The sequence below is a fragment of the Tachyglossus aculeatus genome, chromosome 5, assembly GCF_015852505.1.
Source record: "Tachyglossus aculeatus isolate mTacAcu1 chromosome 5, mTacAcu1.pri, whole genome shotgun sequence".
NCBI classification, from domain to species: Eukaryota; Metazoa; Chordata; class Mammalia; order Monotremata; family Tachyglossidae; genus Tachyglossus; species Tachyglossus aculeatus.
In genome coordinates, this window is record NC_052070.1 from 6,896,494 (window position 1) to 6,916,648 (window position 20,155).

The 20,155-nt window shown below is 43.8% G+C and overlaps 1 protein-coding gene across 1 annotated transcript in view; it reads left to right on the forward strand.

Moving 5' to 3' along the window:
• ANTXR1 (ANTXR cell adhesion molecule 1) overlaps positions 1 to 20,155 on the forward strand; it is a 259,626-nt gene that overhangs the window by 189,179 nt on the left and 50,292 nt on the right. The window contains exon 15 of the mRNA XM_038746895.1: positions 14,958 to 15,053. Coding sequence (XP_038602823.1) covers positions 14,958 to 15,053 — 96 coding nt within the window. The remainder of the gene's footprint in view (positions 1 to 14,957; positions 15,054 to 20,155) is intronic.

The window sequence follows — 20,155 nt, forward strand, 5'->3', positions numbered from 1 at the left end:
CTGGGCAAGTCACTTAACTTCTCTGGGCTTCAGTTCCCTCATCTGGAAAATGGGGATTAAGACTGTGAGCCCTCCGTGGGACAACCTGATCACCTTGCATCCTCCGCAGCGCTTAGAACAGTGCTTTGCACATAGTAAGCGCTTAATAAATGCCATTATTATTATTATTGTTGTTATTATTATTATTATTACTAGCTAAATTAGATCACAACTCCCCTGCTCAGTCTGTAGCCCAGTGAGGGAAATAACAGTCTGAACGATCAGATCAATTCATTCTCACTAGAATAAAGTTGGACAACCCTAACCTAAGCACAGGAAATTTGCCAGGCAACATTACACCGAATATAAAGAGGATTTGAGGCAAAATATAAACAGTAGTCACACGTAAATATATCAGTAAAACTTTCGGGATGTTACTACTTTTTAAACTGTCAAAGTTTAATTTAACACCTTCGGTTCTAAACCCTTTGTTTCTATTAAAAATCACGCCTTTAGCTGCTATCAATCACAATGCCCCCCCCCCCCCCCCCTTATTACTTATAATAGTAGCTTACTACTGTTTTTAGACTGTAAGCCCACTGTTGGGTAGGGACTGTCTCTATATGTTGCCAACTTGGACTTCCCAAGCGCTTAGTACAGTGCTCTGCACACAGTAAGCGCTCAATAAATATGATTGATTGATTGATTGATTGACAGAGCACTGTACTAAGCACTTGGGAGAGAACACCTCATGGGTTCAACTCCCAGCTCCTCCACTTGTCAGCTGCGTGACTCTGGGCAAGTCACTTCACTTCTCTGGGCCTCAGTGACCTCATCTGGAAAATGGGGATGAAGACTGTGAGCCCCCCGTGGGACAACCTGATCACCCTGTAACCTCCCCAGCGCTTAGAACAGTGTTTTGCACATAGTTAGTGCTTAATAAATGCCATCAAAAAAAAAAATCTGTGGGGCAGGAACTGCATCCAAATATTCACTTATTTTATTTGTACATATTTATTCTATTTATTTTATTTTGTTAATATGTTTTGTTTTGTTCTCTGTCTCCCCCTTCTAGACTGTGAGCCCACTGTTGGGTAGGGACCGTCTCTAGACGTTGCCAACTTGGACTTCCCAAGCGCTTAGTCCAGTGCCCTGCACACAGTAAGCGCTCAATAAATACGACTGAATGAATGAAAAGTGCTTGGCACATAGTAAGCGCTTAACAAATGCCATTATTATTATTATTATTGTTCAGGAGGGAGTGGGAGAAGAGGGAATGAGGACTTGGGGAAGGCCTCTCGGAGGAGATGTGGTGTTAAAAAGGATATGAAGGTGGGGAGAGTGATGATCTGTGGGATTTGAGGAGGGAAAGATTTCCAGGCCGGAGTCAGGACGTGGACGAGAGGTCGGTGGCGAGAGAGACGAGATGGAGGCGCGGGGAAATGTTTGGAATTAGAGGAGCAAAGTTTTCCTGCTGGGATGGAGGAGGAAATCAGAAAGGTAAAGTAGGAGGGAGCAGGGTGACTAAGAATTTCTCTATATGTTGCCTATTTGTACTTCCCAAGCGCTTAGTACAGTGCTCTGCACACAGTAAGTGCTCAATAAATACGATTGAATAAATGAATTTCAAAGCTGGTGGTAAGGATTAATTAGAGAAGCAGTGTGGCTTGGTGGACGGAGCACCAGCTTAGGAGTCAGAAGGACCTGGATTCAAATTCCAGTTCCGCCACACATCCGCTGTGTGACCTTGGGTGAGTCACTTCTCTACTATGAGCCCACTGTTGGGCAGGGACTGTCTCTATATGTTGCCGACTTGTACTTCCCAAGCGCTTAGTACAGTGCTCTGCACACAGTAAGCGCTCAATAAACACGATTGATTGATTGATTGCTCTGCACCGAGTAAGCGCTCAATAAATACGATTGAATGAATGAATGAATGAACTTCGCTGCTCTGAGAGCCTCAGATTCATTCATTCATTCAATCGTATTTATTGAGCGCTTACTGTGTGCAGAGCACTGTACTAAGCGCTTGGGAAGTACAAGTCGGCAACACATAGAGACGGTCCCTACCCAACGACGGGCTCGCAGTCTAGAAATGTCAAATGGGGATTAAGAATCTGGACCGCATGTGGGACAGGAACTGTGTCCAAGGTGATTAACTTGTATCTATCCTATTGCTTAGTACAGTGTTTGGTACATAGTAAGCGCTTAAGAAGTAACATAATTATAACTGTTATAATTTTGGCCCCTCGGGTGTTTATTGCTGATATAAATGTAAGGTTATGTCTAAACTGTGAGCCCGTTGTTGAGTATGGATTGTCTCTTACTGTTGCCAAATTGTACTTTCCAAGCTCTTAGTACAGTGCTCTGCACACAGTAAGCGCTCAATAAATATGATTGAATGAATGAATGAATGAATGAGATCAGATACAGTTCCTAGTCCACACAGCGCTCACAATCGCAATCCAATTTATCCCCATTTTACAGGACAGGAAACTAAGGCACAGAGAGGTTAAGTATTTATTGCTATGGTACATGTAAGGTTGAGTCCCCATTTTGAGGATGAGGGAACTGAGGCACAGAGAAGTGACTTGGTCAAGGTCACACAACAATCAATCAATCGTATTTAGTGAGTGCTTACTGTGAGCAGAGGGCTGTTGTAAGCACTTGGGAGTGGAAAATATAAGATTGGTTAACATGTTCTGTGCCCACAATGAGCTTACAATCTAGAGGGGAGACAAGTGCGGAGCTGGGATTAATCAATCAGTCAATCAATCAATCAATCGTATTTATTGAACGCTTACTGTGTGCAGAGCACTGTACTAAGCGCTTGGGAACTACAAGTTGGCAACATAGAGAGACAATCCCTACCCAACAGTGGGCTCACAGTCTAGAAGGGGGAGACAGAGAACAAAACCAAACGTATTAACAAAATCAAATAAATAGAATAGATATGTGCAAGTAAAATAAATAAGTAGAGTAATAAATATGTACAAACATATATAGATTAGATATATATCTATCTACGTATAGATATAGATATATAGATATAGATCTATAGATATAGATATATCGATATCTATATCTAGATAGATATAGATAAGCAGAAGCAGAAGCAGATAAGCAGAAGCAGAAGCAGATAAGATATAGATAAGCAGAAGCAGATATATATCTATATATCTATCTGTATCTATATATATAATAGAGTAATAAATATGTACAAACATATATAGATTAGATATATATCTATCTACATATAGATATAGATATATAGATATAGATCTATAGATATAGATATATCGATATCTATATCTAGATAGATATAGATAAGCAGAAGCAGAAGCAGATAAGCAGAAGCAGAAGCAGATAAGATATAGATAAGCAGAAGCAGATATATATCTATATCTATATCTATCTATATCTATATATCTATAGATATCTATATCTATATATAGATATAGAGAAGCAGCGTGGCTCAGTGGAAAGAGCACGGGCTTTGGAATCAGAGGTCATGGGTTCGAGTCCCGGCTCTGCCGTATGTCTGCTGTATGACCTTGGGCAAGCCACTTAACTTCTCGGAGCCTCAGTTACCTCATCTGTAAAATGGGGATGATGACTGTAAGCCCCACGTGGGACAACCTGATCACCTTGTATCACCCCCAGCGCTTAGAACAGTGCTTTGCACATAGTAAGCGCTTAACAAATGCCATCATTATTATTATATATAATAATCCCAGGACCTGGGATTAGAACCCAGGTCCTCTGACTCTTAGGCCTGGGCCCTTTCCACCAGGCCATACTGCTCCCCGGCAGTCCAAAGTGGCCTAGGCAGGCAGTAATAATAATAATAATCATAATAACAATAATAATAAGAGTAACGATGGTATTTGTTAAGCGTTTACTATGTGCCAAGCACTGTTCTAAGCACTATGATAGAAACAAGTTAATCAGGTCATCCCACCTGGAGTTCACAGTCTTAATCCCCAATTTACAGATGAGGTAACTGAGGCCCAGAGAAGTGAAGCGACTTGCCCAATGGCACACAGCTGACAAGTAGCGTAGCCGGGATTAGAACCCACGTCCTCTGACTCCCGGTCCCAGGCTCTTTCCACTAAACCAACACTGCGTTCTCTCCCAAATACTTAGTACAGTGTACTGCACATAATAAGCACTCAACAAATATGATTGATTGCTTTATCGATTGATTGAAAGAAGTCCATAGGGTCATCAGACTGCAGGCTCATCACTGGGCAGGGATTGTCTCTCTTTGTTTCCGAATTGTAATAATAATAATAATAATAATAATAATAATGATGATCAATCAATCAATTGTATTTATTGAGCGCTTACTGTGTGCAAAGCACTGTACTAAGCGCTTGGGAAGTCCAAGTCGGCAACATATAGAGATGGTCCCTTCCCAACAGTGGGCTCACAGTCTAGAATGGCAGTTATTAAGCGCTTACTGTGTGCAAAGCACTGTTCTAATAATAATAATAATAATAATAATGGTATTTGTTAAGCGCTTACTCTGTGCAAAGCACTGTTCTAAGCGCTGGGGAGGTTACAAGGTGATCAGGTTGTCCCACGGGGGGCTCACAGTCTTCATCCCCATTTTACAGATGAGGTCACTGAGGCACAGAGAAGTAAAGTGCCTTGCCCAAAGTCACACAGCTGACAAGTGGTGGAGCAGGGATTTGAACCCATGACCTCTGACTCCAAACCCCGGGCTCTCCCCCTTGTCCCCCTCTCCATCCCCCCATCTTACCTCCTTCCCTTTCTCACAGCACCTGTATGTATGTATATACGTCTTGTACATATTTATTACTCTATTTATTCATTTATTTTACTTATACATATCTATTCTATTTATTTTATTTTGTTAGTATGTTTGGTTTTGTTCTCTGTCTCCCCCTTTTAATCAATCGATCAATCAATCATATTTATTGAGCGCTTACTGTGTGCAGAGCACTGTACTAAGCACTTGGAAAGTGCAAGTTGGCAACACATAGAATCGGTCCCTACCCAACAGTGGGCTCACAGTCTAAAAGGGGGAGACAAGAGAACAAAACCAAACATACTAACAAAATAAAATAAATAGAATAGATATGTACAAGTAAAATAAATAAATAAATAAATAAATGGAGTAGACTGTGAGCCCATTGTTGGGTAGGGACCGTCTCTATATGTTGCCAACTTGTACTTCCCAGTGCTCTGCACACAGTAAGCGCTCAATAAATACGATTGATTGATTGATTTCCACAGAGCCACGCTGCTTCTCGCAGCGCTCTGCGCACAGCAAACGCTCAATAAATACGACCGAATGGATGAATTAACCCGGGGTGGTGACAAATTGATTGAGTATTGATCCTAAAGGAGGGGACTTTGGCGTTGGAGGCGGATGTGGTTTGGCAGGATTGACGGGGGTGGGAATTCCAGGAGAAGGGCGGGATTGAGTAATAGGTCGAAGGGGATGATGAGTTTGGAAAAGTTTGGTTCGGAGAGTGCGGGCCGGCCGGTGGTGGAGAGATTGGCGTCCAATGGGGAGGAATTTTTGTTTAGACAGAGAGAGAGATGAGGAGCTTTGGGGGGTTTGAGAGGGGAATGAAGTATCCCAAATGGCATTCGAAGATCATCATCATCATCATGCTACTTGTTAAGCTCTTTAGACTGTGAGCCCACTGTTGGGTAGGGACTGTCTCTATATGTTGCCAATTTGTACTTCCCAAGCGCTTAGTACGGTGCTCTGCACACAGTAAGCGCTCAATAAATACGATTGATGATGATGATAATGATGATGTGCCGAGCACTGTTCTAAGCCCTGGGTAGTCACAAAGTAATCAGGCCGTCCCCCCATGGGGCTCACAGTCTTTATCCCCATTTTCCAGATGAGGGAACTGAGGCCCAGAGAAGTGAAGCGACAATAATAATATTTATGGTATTCGTCAAGCGCTTGCTTGACTTGGGGAGCAGCGTGGCTCAGTGGGAAGCGCTTAGTGCTTAGTACACAGTAAGCGCTCAATAAATACGATCGATTGATTGATTGGAAAGAGCACGGGCTTTGGAGTCAGAGGTCAGGGGTTTGAGTCCCGACTCCGCCGGTTGACAGCTGGGTGACTTTGGGTAAGTCACAACTTCTCTGGGCCTCAGTTTCCTCATCTGTAAAATGAGGGTGAAGACTGTGAGCCCCATGTGGGACAACCTGATCACCTTGTAACCTCCCCCAGTGCTTAGAACAGTGCTTGGCACATAGTAAGCGCTTAATAAATGCCATTTTTAGACTGTGAGCCCACTGTTGGGTAGGGACTGTCTCTATATGTTGCCAACTTGTACTTCCCAAGCACTTAGTACAGTGCTCTGCACACAGTAAGCACTCAATAAATACGATTGATTGATTATTATTATTATTATTACTATTACTAGTTGCTGAGCACTGTTGTAAGCGCTGGGTTAGATACAGGGTAATCAAGTTGTCCCCCGTGGGGGTCACAGTCTTCATCCCCATTTTCCAGATGAGGGAACTGAGGCCCAGAGAACAGAAGTGACTTAATAATATTATTTATGGTATTCGTTAAGCACTTATTATGTTCCGAGCACTGTTGTAAGCACTGGGTTAGATACAGGGTAATCAGGTTGTCCCCCGTGGGGCTCACAGTCTTCATCCCCATTTTCCAGATGAGGGAACTGAGGCCCAGAGAAGAGGAGTGACTTAATAATAATATTTATGGTATTCGTTAAGCACTTATTATGTTCTGAGCACTGTTGTAAGCACTGGGTTAGATACAGGGTAATCAGGTTGTCCCCCGTGGGGCTCACAGGCTTCATCCCCATTTTCCAGATAAGGGAACTGAGGTCCAGAGAAGTGAAGTGACTTAATAATAATATGGTATTCGATAAGCGCTTACTATGTGCCAAGCACTGTTGTAAGCGCTGGGATAGATGCAAGGTGATGAGGTTGTCCCCCGTGGGGCTCACAGTCTTCACCCCCATTTTCCAGATAAGGGAACTGAGGTCCAGAGAAGTGAAGTGACTTAATGACAATAATAATCACGGTATTGGTTAAGCGCTTACTATGTGCCGAGCACTGTTCTCAGCGCTGGGGTAGATACAAGGTAATCGGGTTGGACCCAATCCCTGTCTCCTGTGGGGCTCACAGTCTTCATCCCCATTTTCCAGATGAGGGAACTGAGGCCCAGAGAAGTGATGTGACTTAATAATAGTAATCATCATGGTATTTGTTAAGTGCTTATGATGTGCCGACAATAATGATAACAGTCATGGTATTTGTTAAGCACTTACTATGTGCCGAACGCTGTTGTAAGCGCTGGGGTAGATACAAGGTAATCAGGTTGCACCTCGTGGGGCCCACAGTCTTCATCCCCGTTTTGCAGATGAGGTCACTGAGGCTCAGAGAAGTGAAGTGACTTTCCCAAGGTCACACAGCTGACAAGTGGCAGAGGTAGGATTAGAACCCACGGCCTCTGACCCCCAAGCCCGGGCTCTTGCCACTGAGCCACACTGCTTCTCTTGGCGACTTGCCCAAGGTCACACAGCAGACAGTTGGCAGAGCCGGGATAAGCCGAGCAGCCGAAGAGGGAAGAGGCTGGAGGCAGAGAGGCTCAGAAGGAGACCACTTCACTAATTCACTAATAATTCACTAATCTATTTTACTATTATTATTATTATTATTATTGTTATTATTGTTATCATTAATCCGGCTGAGAGATGACCCACACACCCCAGCGCTTACAACAGTGCTTGGCACATAGTAAGCTCTGAACAAATACCAACATTATTATTATTTGAACCAGGCTCTAAATAAAGGGGATTTTTCCTCCTTTATTCACCCTCCCTCTCATCCCCACAGCACTTTCGTCATCATCGTCATCAATCGTATTTATTGAGCGCTTACTGTGTGCAGAGCACTGTACAAAGCGCTTGGGAAGTCCAAGTTGGCAACATATAGAGACGGGCCCGACCCAACATCATCATCATCGTCAATCTTATTTATTGAGCACTTACTGTGTGCAGAGCACTGTACCAAGCGCTTGGGAAGTCCAAGTTGGCAACATATAGAGACGGTCCCTACCCAACATCATCATCATCGTCAATCATATTTATTGAGCGCTTACTGTGTGCAGAGCACTGTACTAAGCGCTTGGGAAGTCCAAGTTGGCAACATTTAGAGACAGTCCCTACCCAACAGTAGGCTCACAGTCTAAAAGGGGGAGACAGAGAACAAAACCAAACATACTAACAAAATAAAATAAATAGAATAGACAGGTACAAGTAAAATAAATAAATAATAAATAGAGTAATAAATATGTACAAACATATATACATATATACAGTTGCTGCGGGGAAGAGAAGGAGGTAAGATGGGGGGATGGAGAGGGGGATGAGGGGGAGAGGAAGGAAGGGGCTCAGTCTGGGAAGGCCTCCTTTTGTCCACATCGGCAATTCATTTATTTCCATTAACGTCCATCAATCAATCAATCAATTAATCAATGTCGTATTTATTGAGCACTTACTGTGTGCAGAGCACTGTACTCAGCGCTTGGGAAGTACAAGTTGGCAACATATAGAGACAGTCCCTACCCAATAGTGGGCTCACAGTCTCCCCGTCTAGACCATAAGCTCCTTGTGGGAACATGTCTACCAGCTCTGCTCCACGGAACTTTCCCAAGCACTTAGTACAGTGCCCTGCACACAGTAAGCGCTCAATAAATACGACTGATTGATTGTGTGATTGAAGATACTGACCTTAATCCGAAGAGAAGCAGAGAAGCAGCGTGGCTCAGTGGAAAGAGCACGGGCTTTGGAGTCAGAGGTTATGGGTTCAAATCCCAGCGCCGACAATTGTCAGCTTTGTGACTTTGGGCAAGTCACTTTACTTCTCTGTGCCTCAGTTACTGCATCTGTAAAAGTCCCCCCTTCTAGACTGTGAGCCCACTGTTAGGTAGGGACCGTCTCTATATGTTGTCAACTTGTACTTCCCAAGCGCTTAGTACAGTGCTCTGCACACAGTAAGTGCTCCATAGATACGATTGAATGAATGAATAAATAGGGATGAATAATAATAATTATTATTATGGTATTTGTTAAGCGCTTACTATGTGCTGAGCACTGTTCTAAGCACGGGGGAGGTTACAAGGTGATCAGGTTGTCCCACAGGGGGCTCACAGTCTTAATCCCCATTTTCCAGATGAGGTAACTGAGGCCCAGAGAAGTGAAGTACAGTGCTCTGCACACAGTAAGCGCTCAATAAATACAATTGATTGATTGATTGATTGAAGTGACTTGCCCAAAGTCACACAGCTGACAATTGGCGGAGCTGGGATTTGAACCCATGGCCTCTGACTCCAAAGCCCGGGCTCTTTCCGCTGAGCCAGGCTCCTTCTCTGTATATACACATACACATCGTTTATACATCATGATGTATACACATCATTAATAAAATAGAGTAATAAATCTGTACAAATATACACAGGTGCTGTGGGGAGGGGAAGGAGGTAGGGCAGAGGGAGGGAGTGGGGGCGATGGGGAGGGGGGGAGGAGCAGAGGATAAGTGGGGGCTCAGTCTGGGAAGGCCTCCTGGAGGAGGTGAGCTCTAAGTAGGCCTTTGAAGGGAGAAAGAGAGCTAGTTTGGCGGATGTGTGGAGGGAGGGCATTCCAGGCCAGGGGGAGGATGTGGGCCAGGGGTCAATCAATCAATCAATCAATCAATCAATCAATCATATTTATTGAGCACTTACTGTGTGCAGAGCACTGTACTAAGCTCTTGGGAAGTCCAAGTTGGCAACTTATAGAGACGGTCCCTACCCAGCAGTGGGCTCACAGTCTAGAAGGGGGAGACAGAGAACAAAACAAAACATACTAACAAAATCAAATAAATAGAATAGATATGTACAAGTAAAATAAATAAATAGAGTAATAAATCCGTACAAACATACATATATACAGGTGCTGTGGGGAAGGGAAGGAGGTAAGGCCGGGGGGATGGAGAGGGGGTGAGAACAAGGCCCAGTGAGGAGGTGAGCGGCAGAGGAGCGGAGTGTGCAGCCCAGAGTGTTTCTCTCCCCACTACCTTGCCTCCTGGTCTTTCAATCAATCGTATTTATTGAGCGCTTACTGTGTGCAGAGCACTGTAATAAGCGCTTGGGAAGTACAAGCTGGCAACATATCAATCAATCAATCGTATTTATTGAACACTTACTGTGTGCAGAACACTGTACTAAGAGCTTGGGAAGTACAAGTTGGCAACATATAGAAACAGTCCCTACCCTACAGTGGGCTCACAGTCTAGAAGGAGGAAACAGAGAACAGAAGAAAACATATTAACAAAATCAAATAAATAGAATAGATATGTACAACTGAAATAAATAGAGTAATAAATCCGTACAAACATATATACATATATACAGGTGCTGTGGGGAAGGGAAGGAGGTAAGGCAGGGGGGGGATGGAGAGGGGGCGAGAACAAGGCCCAGTGAGGAGGTGAGCGGCAGAGGAGCGGAGTGTGCGGCCCAGAGCGTTTCTCTCCCCACTACCTTGCCTCCTGGTCTTTCAATCAATCGTATTTATTGAGCGCTTACTGTGTGCAGAGCACTGCACTAAGCGCTTGGGAAGTACAAGCTGGTAACATATCAATCAATCAATCGTATTTATTGAACACTTACTGTGTGCAGAACACTGTACTAAGAGCTTGGGAAGTACAAGTTGGCAACATATAGAAACAGTCCCTACCCTACAGTGGGCTCACAGTCTAGAAGGGGGAAACAGAGAACAGAAGAAAACATATTAACAAAATCAAATAAATAGAATAGATATGTACAACTGAAATAAATAGAGTAATAAATCCGTACAAACATATATACATATATACAGGTGCTGTGGGGAAGGGAAGGAGGTAAGGCGGGGGGGGATGGAGAGGGGGCGAGAACAAGGCCCAGTGAGGAGGTGAGCGGCAGAGGAGCGGAGTGTGCGGCCCAGAGCGTTTCTCTCCCCACTACCTTGCCTCCTGGTCTTTCAATCAATCGTATTTATTGAGCGCTTACTGTGTGCAGAGCACTGCACTATGCGCTTGGGAAGTACAAGCTGGTAACATATCAATCAATCAATCGTATTTACTGAACACTTACTGTGTGCAGAGTACTGTACTAAGCACTTGGGAAGTACAAGCTGGCAACATATAGACAGTCCCTACCCAACAGTGGGCTCACAGTCTAAAAGGGGGAGACAGAGAACAAAACCAAACATACTAGCAAAATAAAATAAATAGAATAGATATGTACAGGTAAAATAAATAAATAATTAAATAGAGTAATAAATATGTACAAACATATATACATATATACAGGGGCTGTGGGGAAGGGAAGGAGGTAAGATGGGGGGGATGGAGAGGGGGACGAGGGGGAGAGGAAGAAAGGGACTCAGTCTGGGAAGGCCTCCTGGAGGAGGTGAGCTCTCAGTAGGGCCTTGAAGGGAGGCCCTAAGCGCTCAGAGTTCAAGATGGCCTAGCGACTGGGATCCAAATGGCATTTCTCACCACTAGATTCCTACTTTTGGTGTACTTTTCCTGGGAAAAGAGAGGAGAGCTTGGGAGAGAGTTGGTTATCAGTCATTAAAGCCCAGAACAAACAATAAAAGCTCAATAAATACGATTGAATGAATCAGAAGGGCCTGGGTTCTAATCCTGGCTCCGCCGCTTGTCTGCTGTGTGTCCTTAGGAAAGTCACTTATAATGGCATTTATTAAGAGCTTACTATGTGCAAAGCACTGTTCTAAGCGCTGGGAAGGTTACAAGGTGATCAGGTTGTCCCACGAGGGGCTCACAGTCAATCCCCATTTGACAGATGCGGGAACTGAGGCACAGAGAAGTTAAGTGACTTGCCCAAAGTCACACAGCTGACAGGCGGTGGAGCCGGGATTTGAACCCATGACCTCTGACTCCAAAGCCCAGGCTCTTTCCACTGAGCCACGCTGCTTCTCAAGTCACTTCATTGAAATGAAATGAAATGAAATGAAATGAAATGAAATGACTTCATTGAAATGAAGTCACTTCATTTCTCCGGGCCTCCGTTTCCTTATCTGTAAAATGGGGGTGGAGACTAGGAGCCCCATGAGGGACAGGGACTGTGTCCAACCTGATTCTTCTGTCTCCACCCCAGCGCTTAGTACAGTGCCTGACAATAGTAAGCACTTAACAAATACCACAATTCTTCTTATTATTGTTACCTCAACTGTAAAACAGGGATTGAGACTGTGAGCCCCAAGTGGGACAGGGCCTGTGTCCAATCCGATTTGCTTGTATCCAGCCCTGTGCTTAGTACAGTGCCCAACCTGATTCTCCTGTCTCCACCCCAGCGCTTAGTACAGTGCCTGGCACATAGTAAGCGCTTAACGAATACCACAATTCTTCTTCTTATTGTTACCTCAACTGTAAAACAGGGACTGAGACCGTGAGCCCCACGTGGGACAGGGCCTGTGTCCAATCCCATTTGCTTGTATCCAGCCCTGTGCTTAGTACAGTGCCCAACCTGATTCTCCTGTCTCCACCCCAGCGCTTAGTACAGTGCCTGGCACATAGTAAGCGCTTAACGAATACCACAATTCTACTTCTTATTGTTACCTCAACTGTAAAACAGGGATTGAGACCGTGAGCCCCATGTGGGACAGGGCCTGTGTCCAATCCAATTTGCTTGTATCCAGCCCTGCGCTTAGTACAGTGCCCAACCTGATTCTCCTGTCTCCACCCCAGCGCTTAGTACAGTGCCTGGCACATAGTAAGTGCTTAACCAATACCACAATTCTTCTTCTTATTGTTACCTCAACTGTAAAACAGGGATTGAGACCGTGAGCTCCACGTGGGACAGGGCCTGTGTCCTATCCGATTTGCTTGCATCCAGCCCTGCGCTTAGTACAGTGCCCAACCTGATTCTCCTGTCTCCACCCCAGCGCTTAGTACAGTGCCTGGCACATAGTAAGCGCTTAACCAATACCACAATTCTTCTTCTTATTGTTACCTCAACTGTAAAACAGGGATTGAGACCGTGAGCCCCATGTGGGACAGGACCTGTGTCCAATCCGATTTACTTGTATCTGTGCTTAGTACAGTGCCCAACCTGATTCTCCTGTCTCCACCCCAGCGCTTAGTACAGTGCCTGGCACATAGTAAGCGCTTAACGAATACCACAATTCTTCTTTTTACTGTTACCTCAACTGTAAAACAGGGATTGAGACCGTGAGCCCCTCGTGGGACGGGGCCTGTGTCCAATCCGATTTGCTTGTCTCCAGCCCTGCACTTAATACAGTGCCTGCCACATAGTAAGCGCTTAATACCATAATTATTACTATTATTATTATTATTATTACTAAGCGCTTGGGCGAGTCCAACATAACAGAGTCGGTAGACACGTTCCCTGCCCGTAAGGAGCTTACACGATTCGGACGCAGTCGTAATCGTCGAGACTTTCATTCCCTCTACGCCGACCGGCCGAATGGTGTATTTTTCAATCGCTTTGTTTTTATTCCTCCAAATCCATGATCTCATCTTCTCCACGAGGTCAAAGGCCACGTCAAAGGCAGGCTTTTTTGTTTCCCCACTCCTAACCAGAATTGCAAAAGAATTGCAAAAGTCTTTCGGTCTTTCGAGCATATAAACAGACCCCTCCTGACTGCAGCGAGCTTGTGACCGTCTTGTTTGTCAGAGGGGCTCTCGTGTTTTGCTGTTGTTGTTGTTGTTTGACTGGGTGGAAGGCCCAGGGCGAAGAGACGGAGGTAAAACTCTCTCTGTTTTTCAAAACTTGGGAAGATTTCTTAAGTTCTGGAATTTCCTGTTGTGAAGATTTCAGCCCGAGGCTAACGAGGCTCGGAGGAGGGGGGGAGAGAGGAGGAGAGAGAGCCGAAAGGGGGGAAAAGCCGAGGGAAGAGATGCCGAAGGAAAATATTTGGATGGCTTCATCCCAATTTTAAGAACTTATGGAAAACTTCGTGCGGAGATATTAAGTTCTTATGTCTCAGCAAAGACAAATGGAGTCAGCTGCTTTCAACCAAAGACAGATCAACAAAAATCACTGTCGGGACCGTTTTCTCTTTTGGAAGCCTCCAAAAAAGCAAAAAAAAAAGAAAGTTTCTCTCCTAGGAGAGATGGAAGGAGGGGGAAGAGAAAAGGATTCATGTAATTTGGAAGGATTCTCTCCCCTGGGTGAGAGGGTACTGTTGCTTAAAGGATCAGTTCACATGGACGCCATTCCGCTTTCTGTTGAACTATAATAATAATAATAATAATAATAATAATAATGGCAATTATTAAGTGCTTACTATGGGGAAAGCGCTGTTCTAAGCGCTGGAGAAGTTACAAGGTGATCAGGTTGTCCCACGGGGGGCTCACAGTCTTAATCCTCATTTTACAGATGAGGTAACTGAGGCACAGAGAAGTTAAGTGACTTGCCCAAAGTCACACTGCTGACAGTTGGCGGAGTCAGATTTGAACCCAAGACCTCTGACTGCAAAGCCAGGGCTCTTACCACTGAGTCACGCTGCTTCTCAACTACCCAATGGGCCACGTGTTTCTTACGGCTGCCGTGTTGGATTTGATGATGATGATGATAATGGCATTTGGTAAGCGCTTACTATGTGCAGAGCACTGTACTAAGCGCTTGGGAAGTACAAGTTGGCAACACATAGAGACGATCCCTACCCAACAATCAATCAATTAATCAGTTGTATTTATTGAGCGCTTACTGAGTGCAGAGCACTGTACTAAGCGCTTGGGAAGTACAAGTCGGCAACACATAGAGACGGTCCCTACCCAACAGCGGGCTCACAGTCTAGAAGGGGGAGACAGAGAACAAAACAAAACGTATTAACAAAATAAACTAAATAGAAGAAATACGTACAAATAAAATAGAGTAATAAACATATGTGCATATATTATTATTAATATTAATGAATGAACTCCCACTGTGATCTTGTGGCAGGAAGAAGATGACGACGGTTTGCCGAAGAAGAAATGGCCAACAGTGGACGCCTCTTATTACGGTGGGCGAGGAGTCGGGGGCATAAAGAGGATGGAGGTGAGTCCAACCCCTTTGGCTATGTTCTGGATTCCCCCTGCGGGTCTGGGGGGAAAAAGCCAGCTCTGGGAGTCATTCATTCATTCATTCATTCAATTGTATTTATTGAACGCTTACTGTGTGCAGAGCACTGTACTAAGCGCTTGGGAAGTACAAGTCGGCAACATATAGAGACGGTCCCTACCCAACAGCGGGCTCACAGTCTAGACGGGGGAGACAGACAACAAAACAACATGTGGACAGGTGTCAAGTCGTCAGAACAAATAGAATTAAAGCTAAATGCACATCATTAACAAAATAAATAGAACAGTAAATATGTACAAGTCAAATAAATAGAGTAATAAATCTGGACAAACATATATAGAGGTGCTGTGGGGAGGGGAAGGAGGTAGATGGGGAGGAGGAGAGGAAAAAGGGGACTCAGTCTGGGAAGGTCTCCCGGAGGAGGTGAGGAGAGTACAGTATATATTCCATTGTATTTATTGAGCGCTTACTGTGTGCAAAGCACTGTATTAAGCACTTGGGAAGTACGGTTCAGTAACAAGTAGACCCGATCCCTGCCCACAACCGGCTCAGAGTCTAGAAAGGGGGAGTCAGATATCACAAAGGCAAGTGAACATCATTATAAACAGGTAATGATAATTCATTAGCATCATTACCACATTATCACAATCATAAATGGAATTATAGATTCTAGAAAGGGGGAGTCAGATATCACAAAGCAAGTGAATATCATTAGAAACAGGTAATGATCATTCATTACCGTCGTTACCACATTATCACAATCATTATAAATAGAATTATAGATACATAGCCATCATTATAAACAGATAATGATAATTCATTACCATCAATATCACATTACCACAATCATTATAAATGGAATTATAGATTCTAGAAAGGGGGAGTCAGATATCACAAAGCAAGTGAACATCATTAGAAACAGGTAATGATCATTCATTACCGTCGTTACCACATTATCACAATCATTATAAATAGAATTATAGATACATAGCCATCATTATAAACAGGCAATGATAATTCATTACCATAAATATCACATTACTACAGTCATTATAAATAGAATTATAGATACATAGCCATCATTATAAACAGGTAATGGTAATTCATTACCATCAATATCACATTACCACAATCATTATAAATGGAACTATAGATTCTAGAAAGGGGGAGTCAGATATCACAAAGCAAGTGAACATCATTATAAACAGGTAATGATCATTCATTACCATCATTACCACATTATCACAAATCATTATAAATAGAATTATAGATACATAGCCATCATTATAAACAGGTAATGATAATTCATTACCATCAATATCACATTACCACAATCATTATAAATGGAATCATAGATACATAGCCATCATTATAAACAGGAAATCATAATTCATTACCAACAATATCACATTACCATAATCATTATAAATGGAATTATAGGTTCTAGAAAGGGGGAGTCAGATATCACAAAGCAAGTGAACGTCATTATAAACAGGTAATGATCATTCATTACCATCGTTACCACATTATCACAATCATTATAAATAGAAATATAGATACATAGCCATCATTATAAACAGGTAATGATCATTCATTACCATCAATATCACATTACCACAATCGTTATAAATGGAATTATAGATTCTAGAAAAGGGGAGTCACATATCACAAAGCAAGTGAACATCATTATAAACAGGTAATGATCATTCATTACCGTCATTACCACATTATCACAATCATTATAAATAGAAATATAGATACATAGCCATCATTAATAACAGTCAAGGTAAGAGACCCGATCCCTGCCCATAAGGAGATTTTTTAAATTTTGCAGTTTAAACGGAGCAAAAGGGGCTGGGTGTTTGCCCAAAGGAGGGGATAATCAATCAATCAATCAATCAACCGTATTTATTGAGCGCTTACTGTGTGCAGAGCACTGTACTAAGCTCTTGGGAAGTCCAAGTTGGCAACATCTAGAGGCAGTCCCTGCCCAACAGTGGGCTCACAGTCTAGAAGGGGGAGACAGACAACAAAACCAAACATATTAACAAAATAAAATAAATAGAATAGATATGTACAAGTAGAATAAATAAATAAATAGAGTAATAAATACGAACAAACATATATAGATATATATAGGTGCTGTGGGGAAGGGAAGGAGGTAAGACGGAGGGGGAGGATGAGGATGCCTGGGTTCTAGTCCCACCTCTATCTGCTGTGGGCCTGAGGGGAAGAGCCCGTGTCAGGGAGTTAAGACCTCTGACTTCTATTCATTCCTTCATTCAATCGTATTTATTGAGCGCTTACTGTGTGCAGAGCACTGTACTAAACGCTTGGGAAGTACAAGTTGGCAACATACAGAGACGCTCCCTACCCAACAGTGGGCTTCTAGTCCAGTTCTAAAGCAGCATGGTTCAGTGGAAAGAGGAGCCCGGGCTTTGGAGTCCGAGGCCATGGGTTCAAATCCCGGCTCCTCCACTTGTCAGCTGGGTGACTTTGGGCAAGTCACTTCACTTCTCTGGGGCTCAGCCCCCTCTTTCCTCTCTCCCTCCTCCCCATCAATCAATCAATCGTATTTATTGAGCGCTTACTGTGTGCAGAGCACTGTACTAAGCGCTTGGGAAGTACAAGTTGGCAACATCCCCCATCCCCATCGCCCTCCTGCCTTACCTCCTTCCCCAGCACCTGTATATATGTTTGCACGTATTTATTACTCTATTTTACTTCTATATATTTATTCTATTTATTTTATTTTGTTAATATGTTTTGTTTTGTTCTCTGTCTCCCCCTTCTAGACTGTGAGCCCACTGTTGGGTAGGGACCATCTCTAGATGTTGCCAACTTGGACTTCCCAAGCGCTTAGTACAGTGCTCTGCACACAGTAAGCACTCAATAAATACAAATGAATGAATGAATGAAATAATAATAATGATAATAATAATGGCATTTATTAAGCATTTACTATGTGCAAAACACTGTTCTAAGCGCTGGGGAGGTTACAAGGTGATCAGGTTGTCCCACAGGAAGACTGTGAGCCCCATGTGGGACAACCTGATCGCCTTGTAACCTCCCCAGCGCTTAGAACAGTGCTTTGCTCATAGTAAGCGCTTAATAAGTGCCATCATTATTATTCTAAAGCCCCGGCCTGGGAGGCAGAGGGTCACAGGTTCTAATCCCGGTTCTGCCCCTTGTCTGCCGGGTGACCTTGGGCAAGTCACAGGAAGCAGCGTGGCTTAGTGGAAAAAGCCCGGGGTTGGGAGTCAGAGGACGTGAGTTCTAATCCTGGCTCCACTACTTGTCTGCTGTGTGACCTTGGGCAAGCCACTTCACTTCTCTGGGCCTCAGTTCCCTCACCTGTAAAATGGGGATTAAGACTGTGAGCCCCACGTGGGACAACCTGATTACCTTGTATCTACCCCGGTGCTTAGAATAATAATAATAATAATAATAATAATAATAATAATAATAATAATAATAATAATAATGGCATTTGTTAAGCGCTTACTATGTGCAAAGCACTGTTCTAAGCGCTGGGGAGGGATACAATGTGATCAAGTTGTCCCACATGGGGCTCACAGTCTTAATCCCCATTTTTTTACAGATGAGGTAACTGAGGCTCAGAGAAGTGAAGTGACTTGCCCAAGGTCACACAGCAGACTTGTGGTGGAGCCGGGATTCGAACCCACGACCTCTGACTCCAAAGCCCATGCTCTTTCCACTGAGCCGACAGTGCTTTGCACATAGTAAGCGCTTAATAAATACCATCATCATCATGATTATTATTACTTCGCTTCTCTGGGCCTCAGTTCCCTCGTCTGGAAAATGGGGATGGAGACCGCAAGCCCCACGTGGGACAGGGACCATGTCCAACTCGATTTCATTCATTCATTCAATCGTATTTATTGAGCGCTTACTGTGTGCAGAGCACTGGACTAAGTGTTTGCTCGTAGCCACCCCGGCACCTGCTATTAACTCTATTATACTCTCCTAATTGTACTCATTCCTAATCAGCCTACTGTCCTCTCCCAAGCGCTCAGTACAGTCCACGCAGTCGACCGTCTGCTCCTTGTGAGCAGGGATCATGCCTATTAATACTGATGGCATTTGTTAAGCACTTACTATGTGCAGAGCACTGTTCTAAGCGCTGGGGGGGATACAAGGTGATCAGATTGCCCCTCGTGGGGCTCACAATCAATCCCCATTTTACAGATGAGGTAACTGAGGCTCAGAGAAGTTAAGTGACTTGCCCAAGGTCACACAGCCGCCATGAGGTGGAGTCGGGATTCGAACCCATGACCTCTGACTCCAAAGCCCGGGCTCTTTTCACTGAGCCACGCTGCTTCTCTACTGAACTCTCCCAAGTGCTTAATACAGTGCTCTCCCAACTTGGACTGTATTTTCCCTGAGGCCAGAAATGGTGTCTGCTGTGTGACCCTGGGCAAGTCACTTCACTTCTCTGTGCCTCAGTTACCTCATCTGGAAAATGGGGATTAACAGTATAAGCCCCCCGTGGGATGACCTAATTACCTTTTATCTACCCCAGTGCTTAGAACAGTGCTCATCATCATCAATTGTATTTATTAAGCACTTACTGTGTGCGGAGCACTGTACTAAGCGCTTGGGAAGTACAAATTGGCAACATATAGAGACAGTCCCTACCCAACAGTGGGCTCACAGTCTAAAAGACTAGTACAATTAGGAGAGTATCGGCACATAGTAAGCTCTTGACAAATACCGTAATAATAATAATAACTATACTGAACGCTCCACAACAGATGGAATAGGAGATGATTTATTAATACAGTGTTCTGCACACAGTAAGCACTCAATAAATACGATTGAATGAATTTATTGAGCACCCACTCAGCTCTTGGGGGAAAAGAAACAGAAGAAAATGATTTTCCCTGTCCACAGAAAGCTTCCAGTCTAAGCGACAAAAATATTTATCACTAGCAGCGCTTACCAAATACCAGAATTATTATTACGATTAATACTGCGTGTCCAGAGGGAAGCGACTGGTTCTGGGAGTGAAGATGCCCACGATTCCAGCTGCGGGATCCCGAGATATTTGGTTTCTG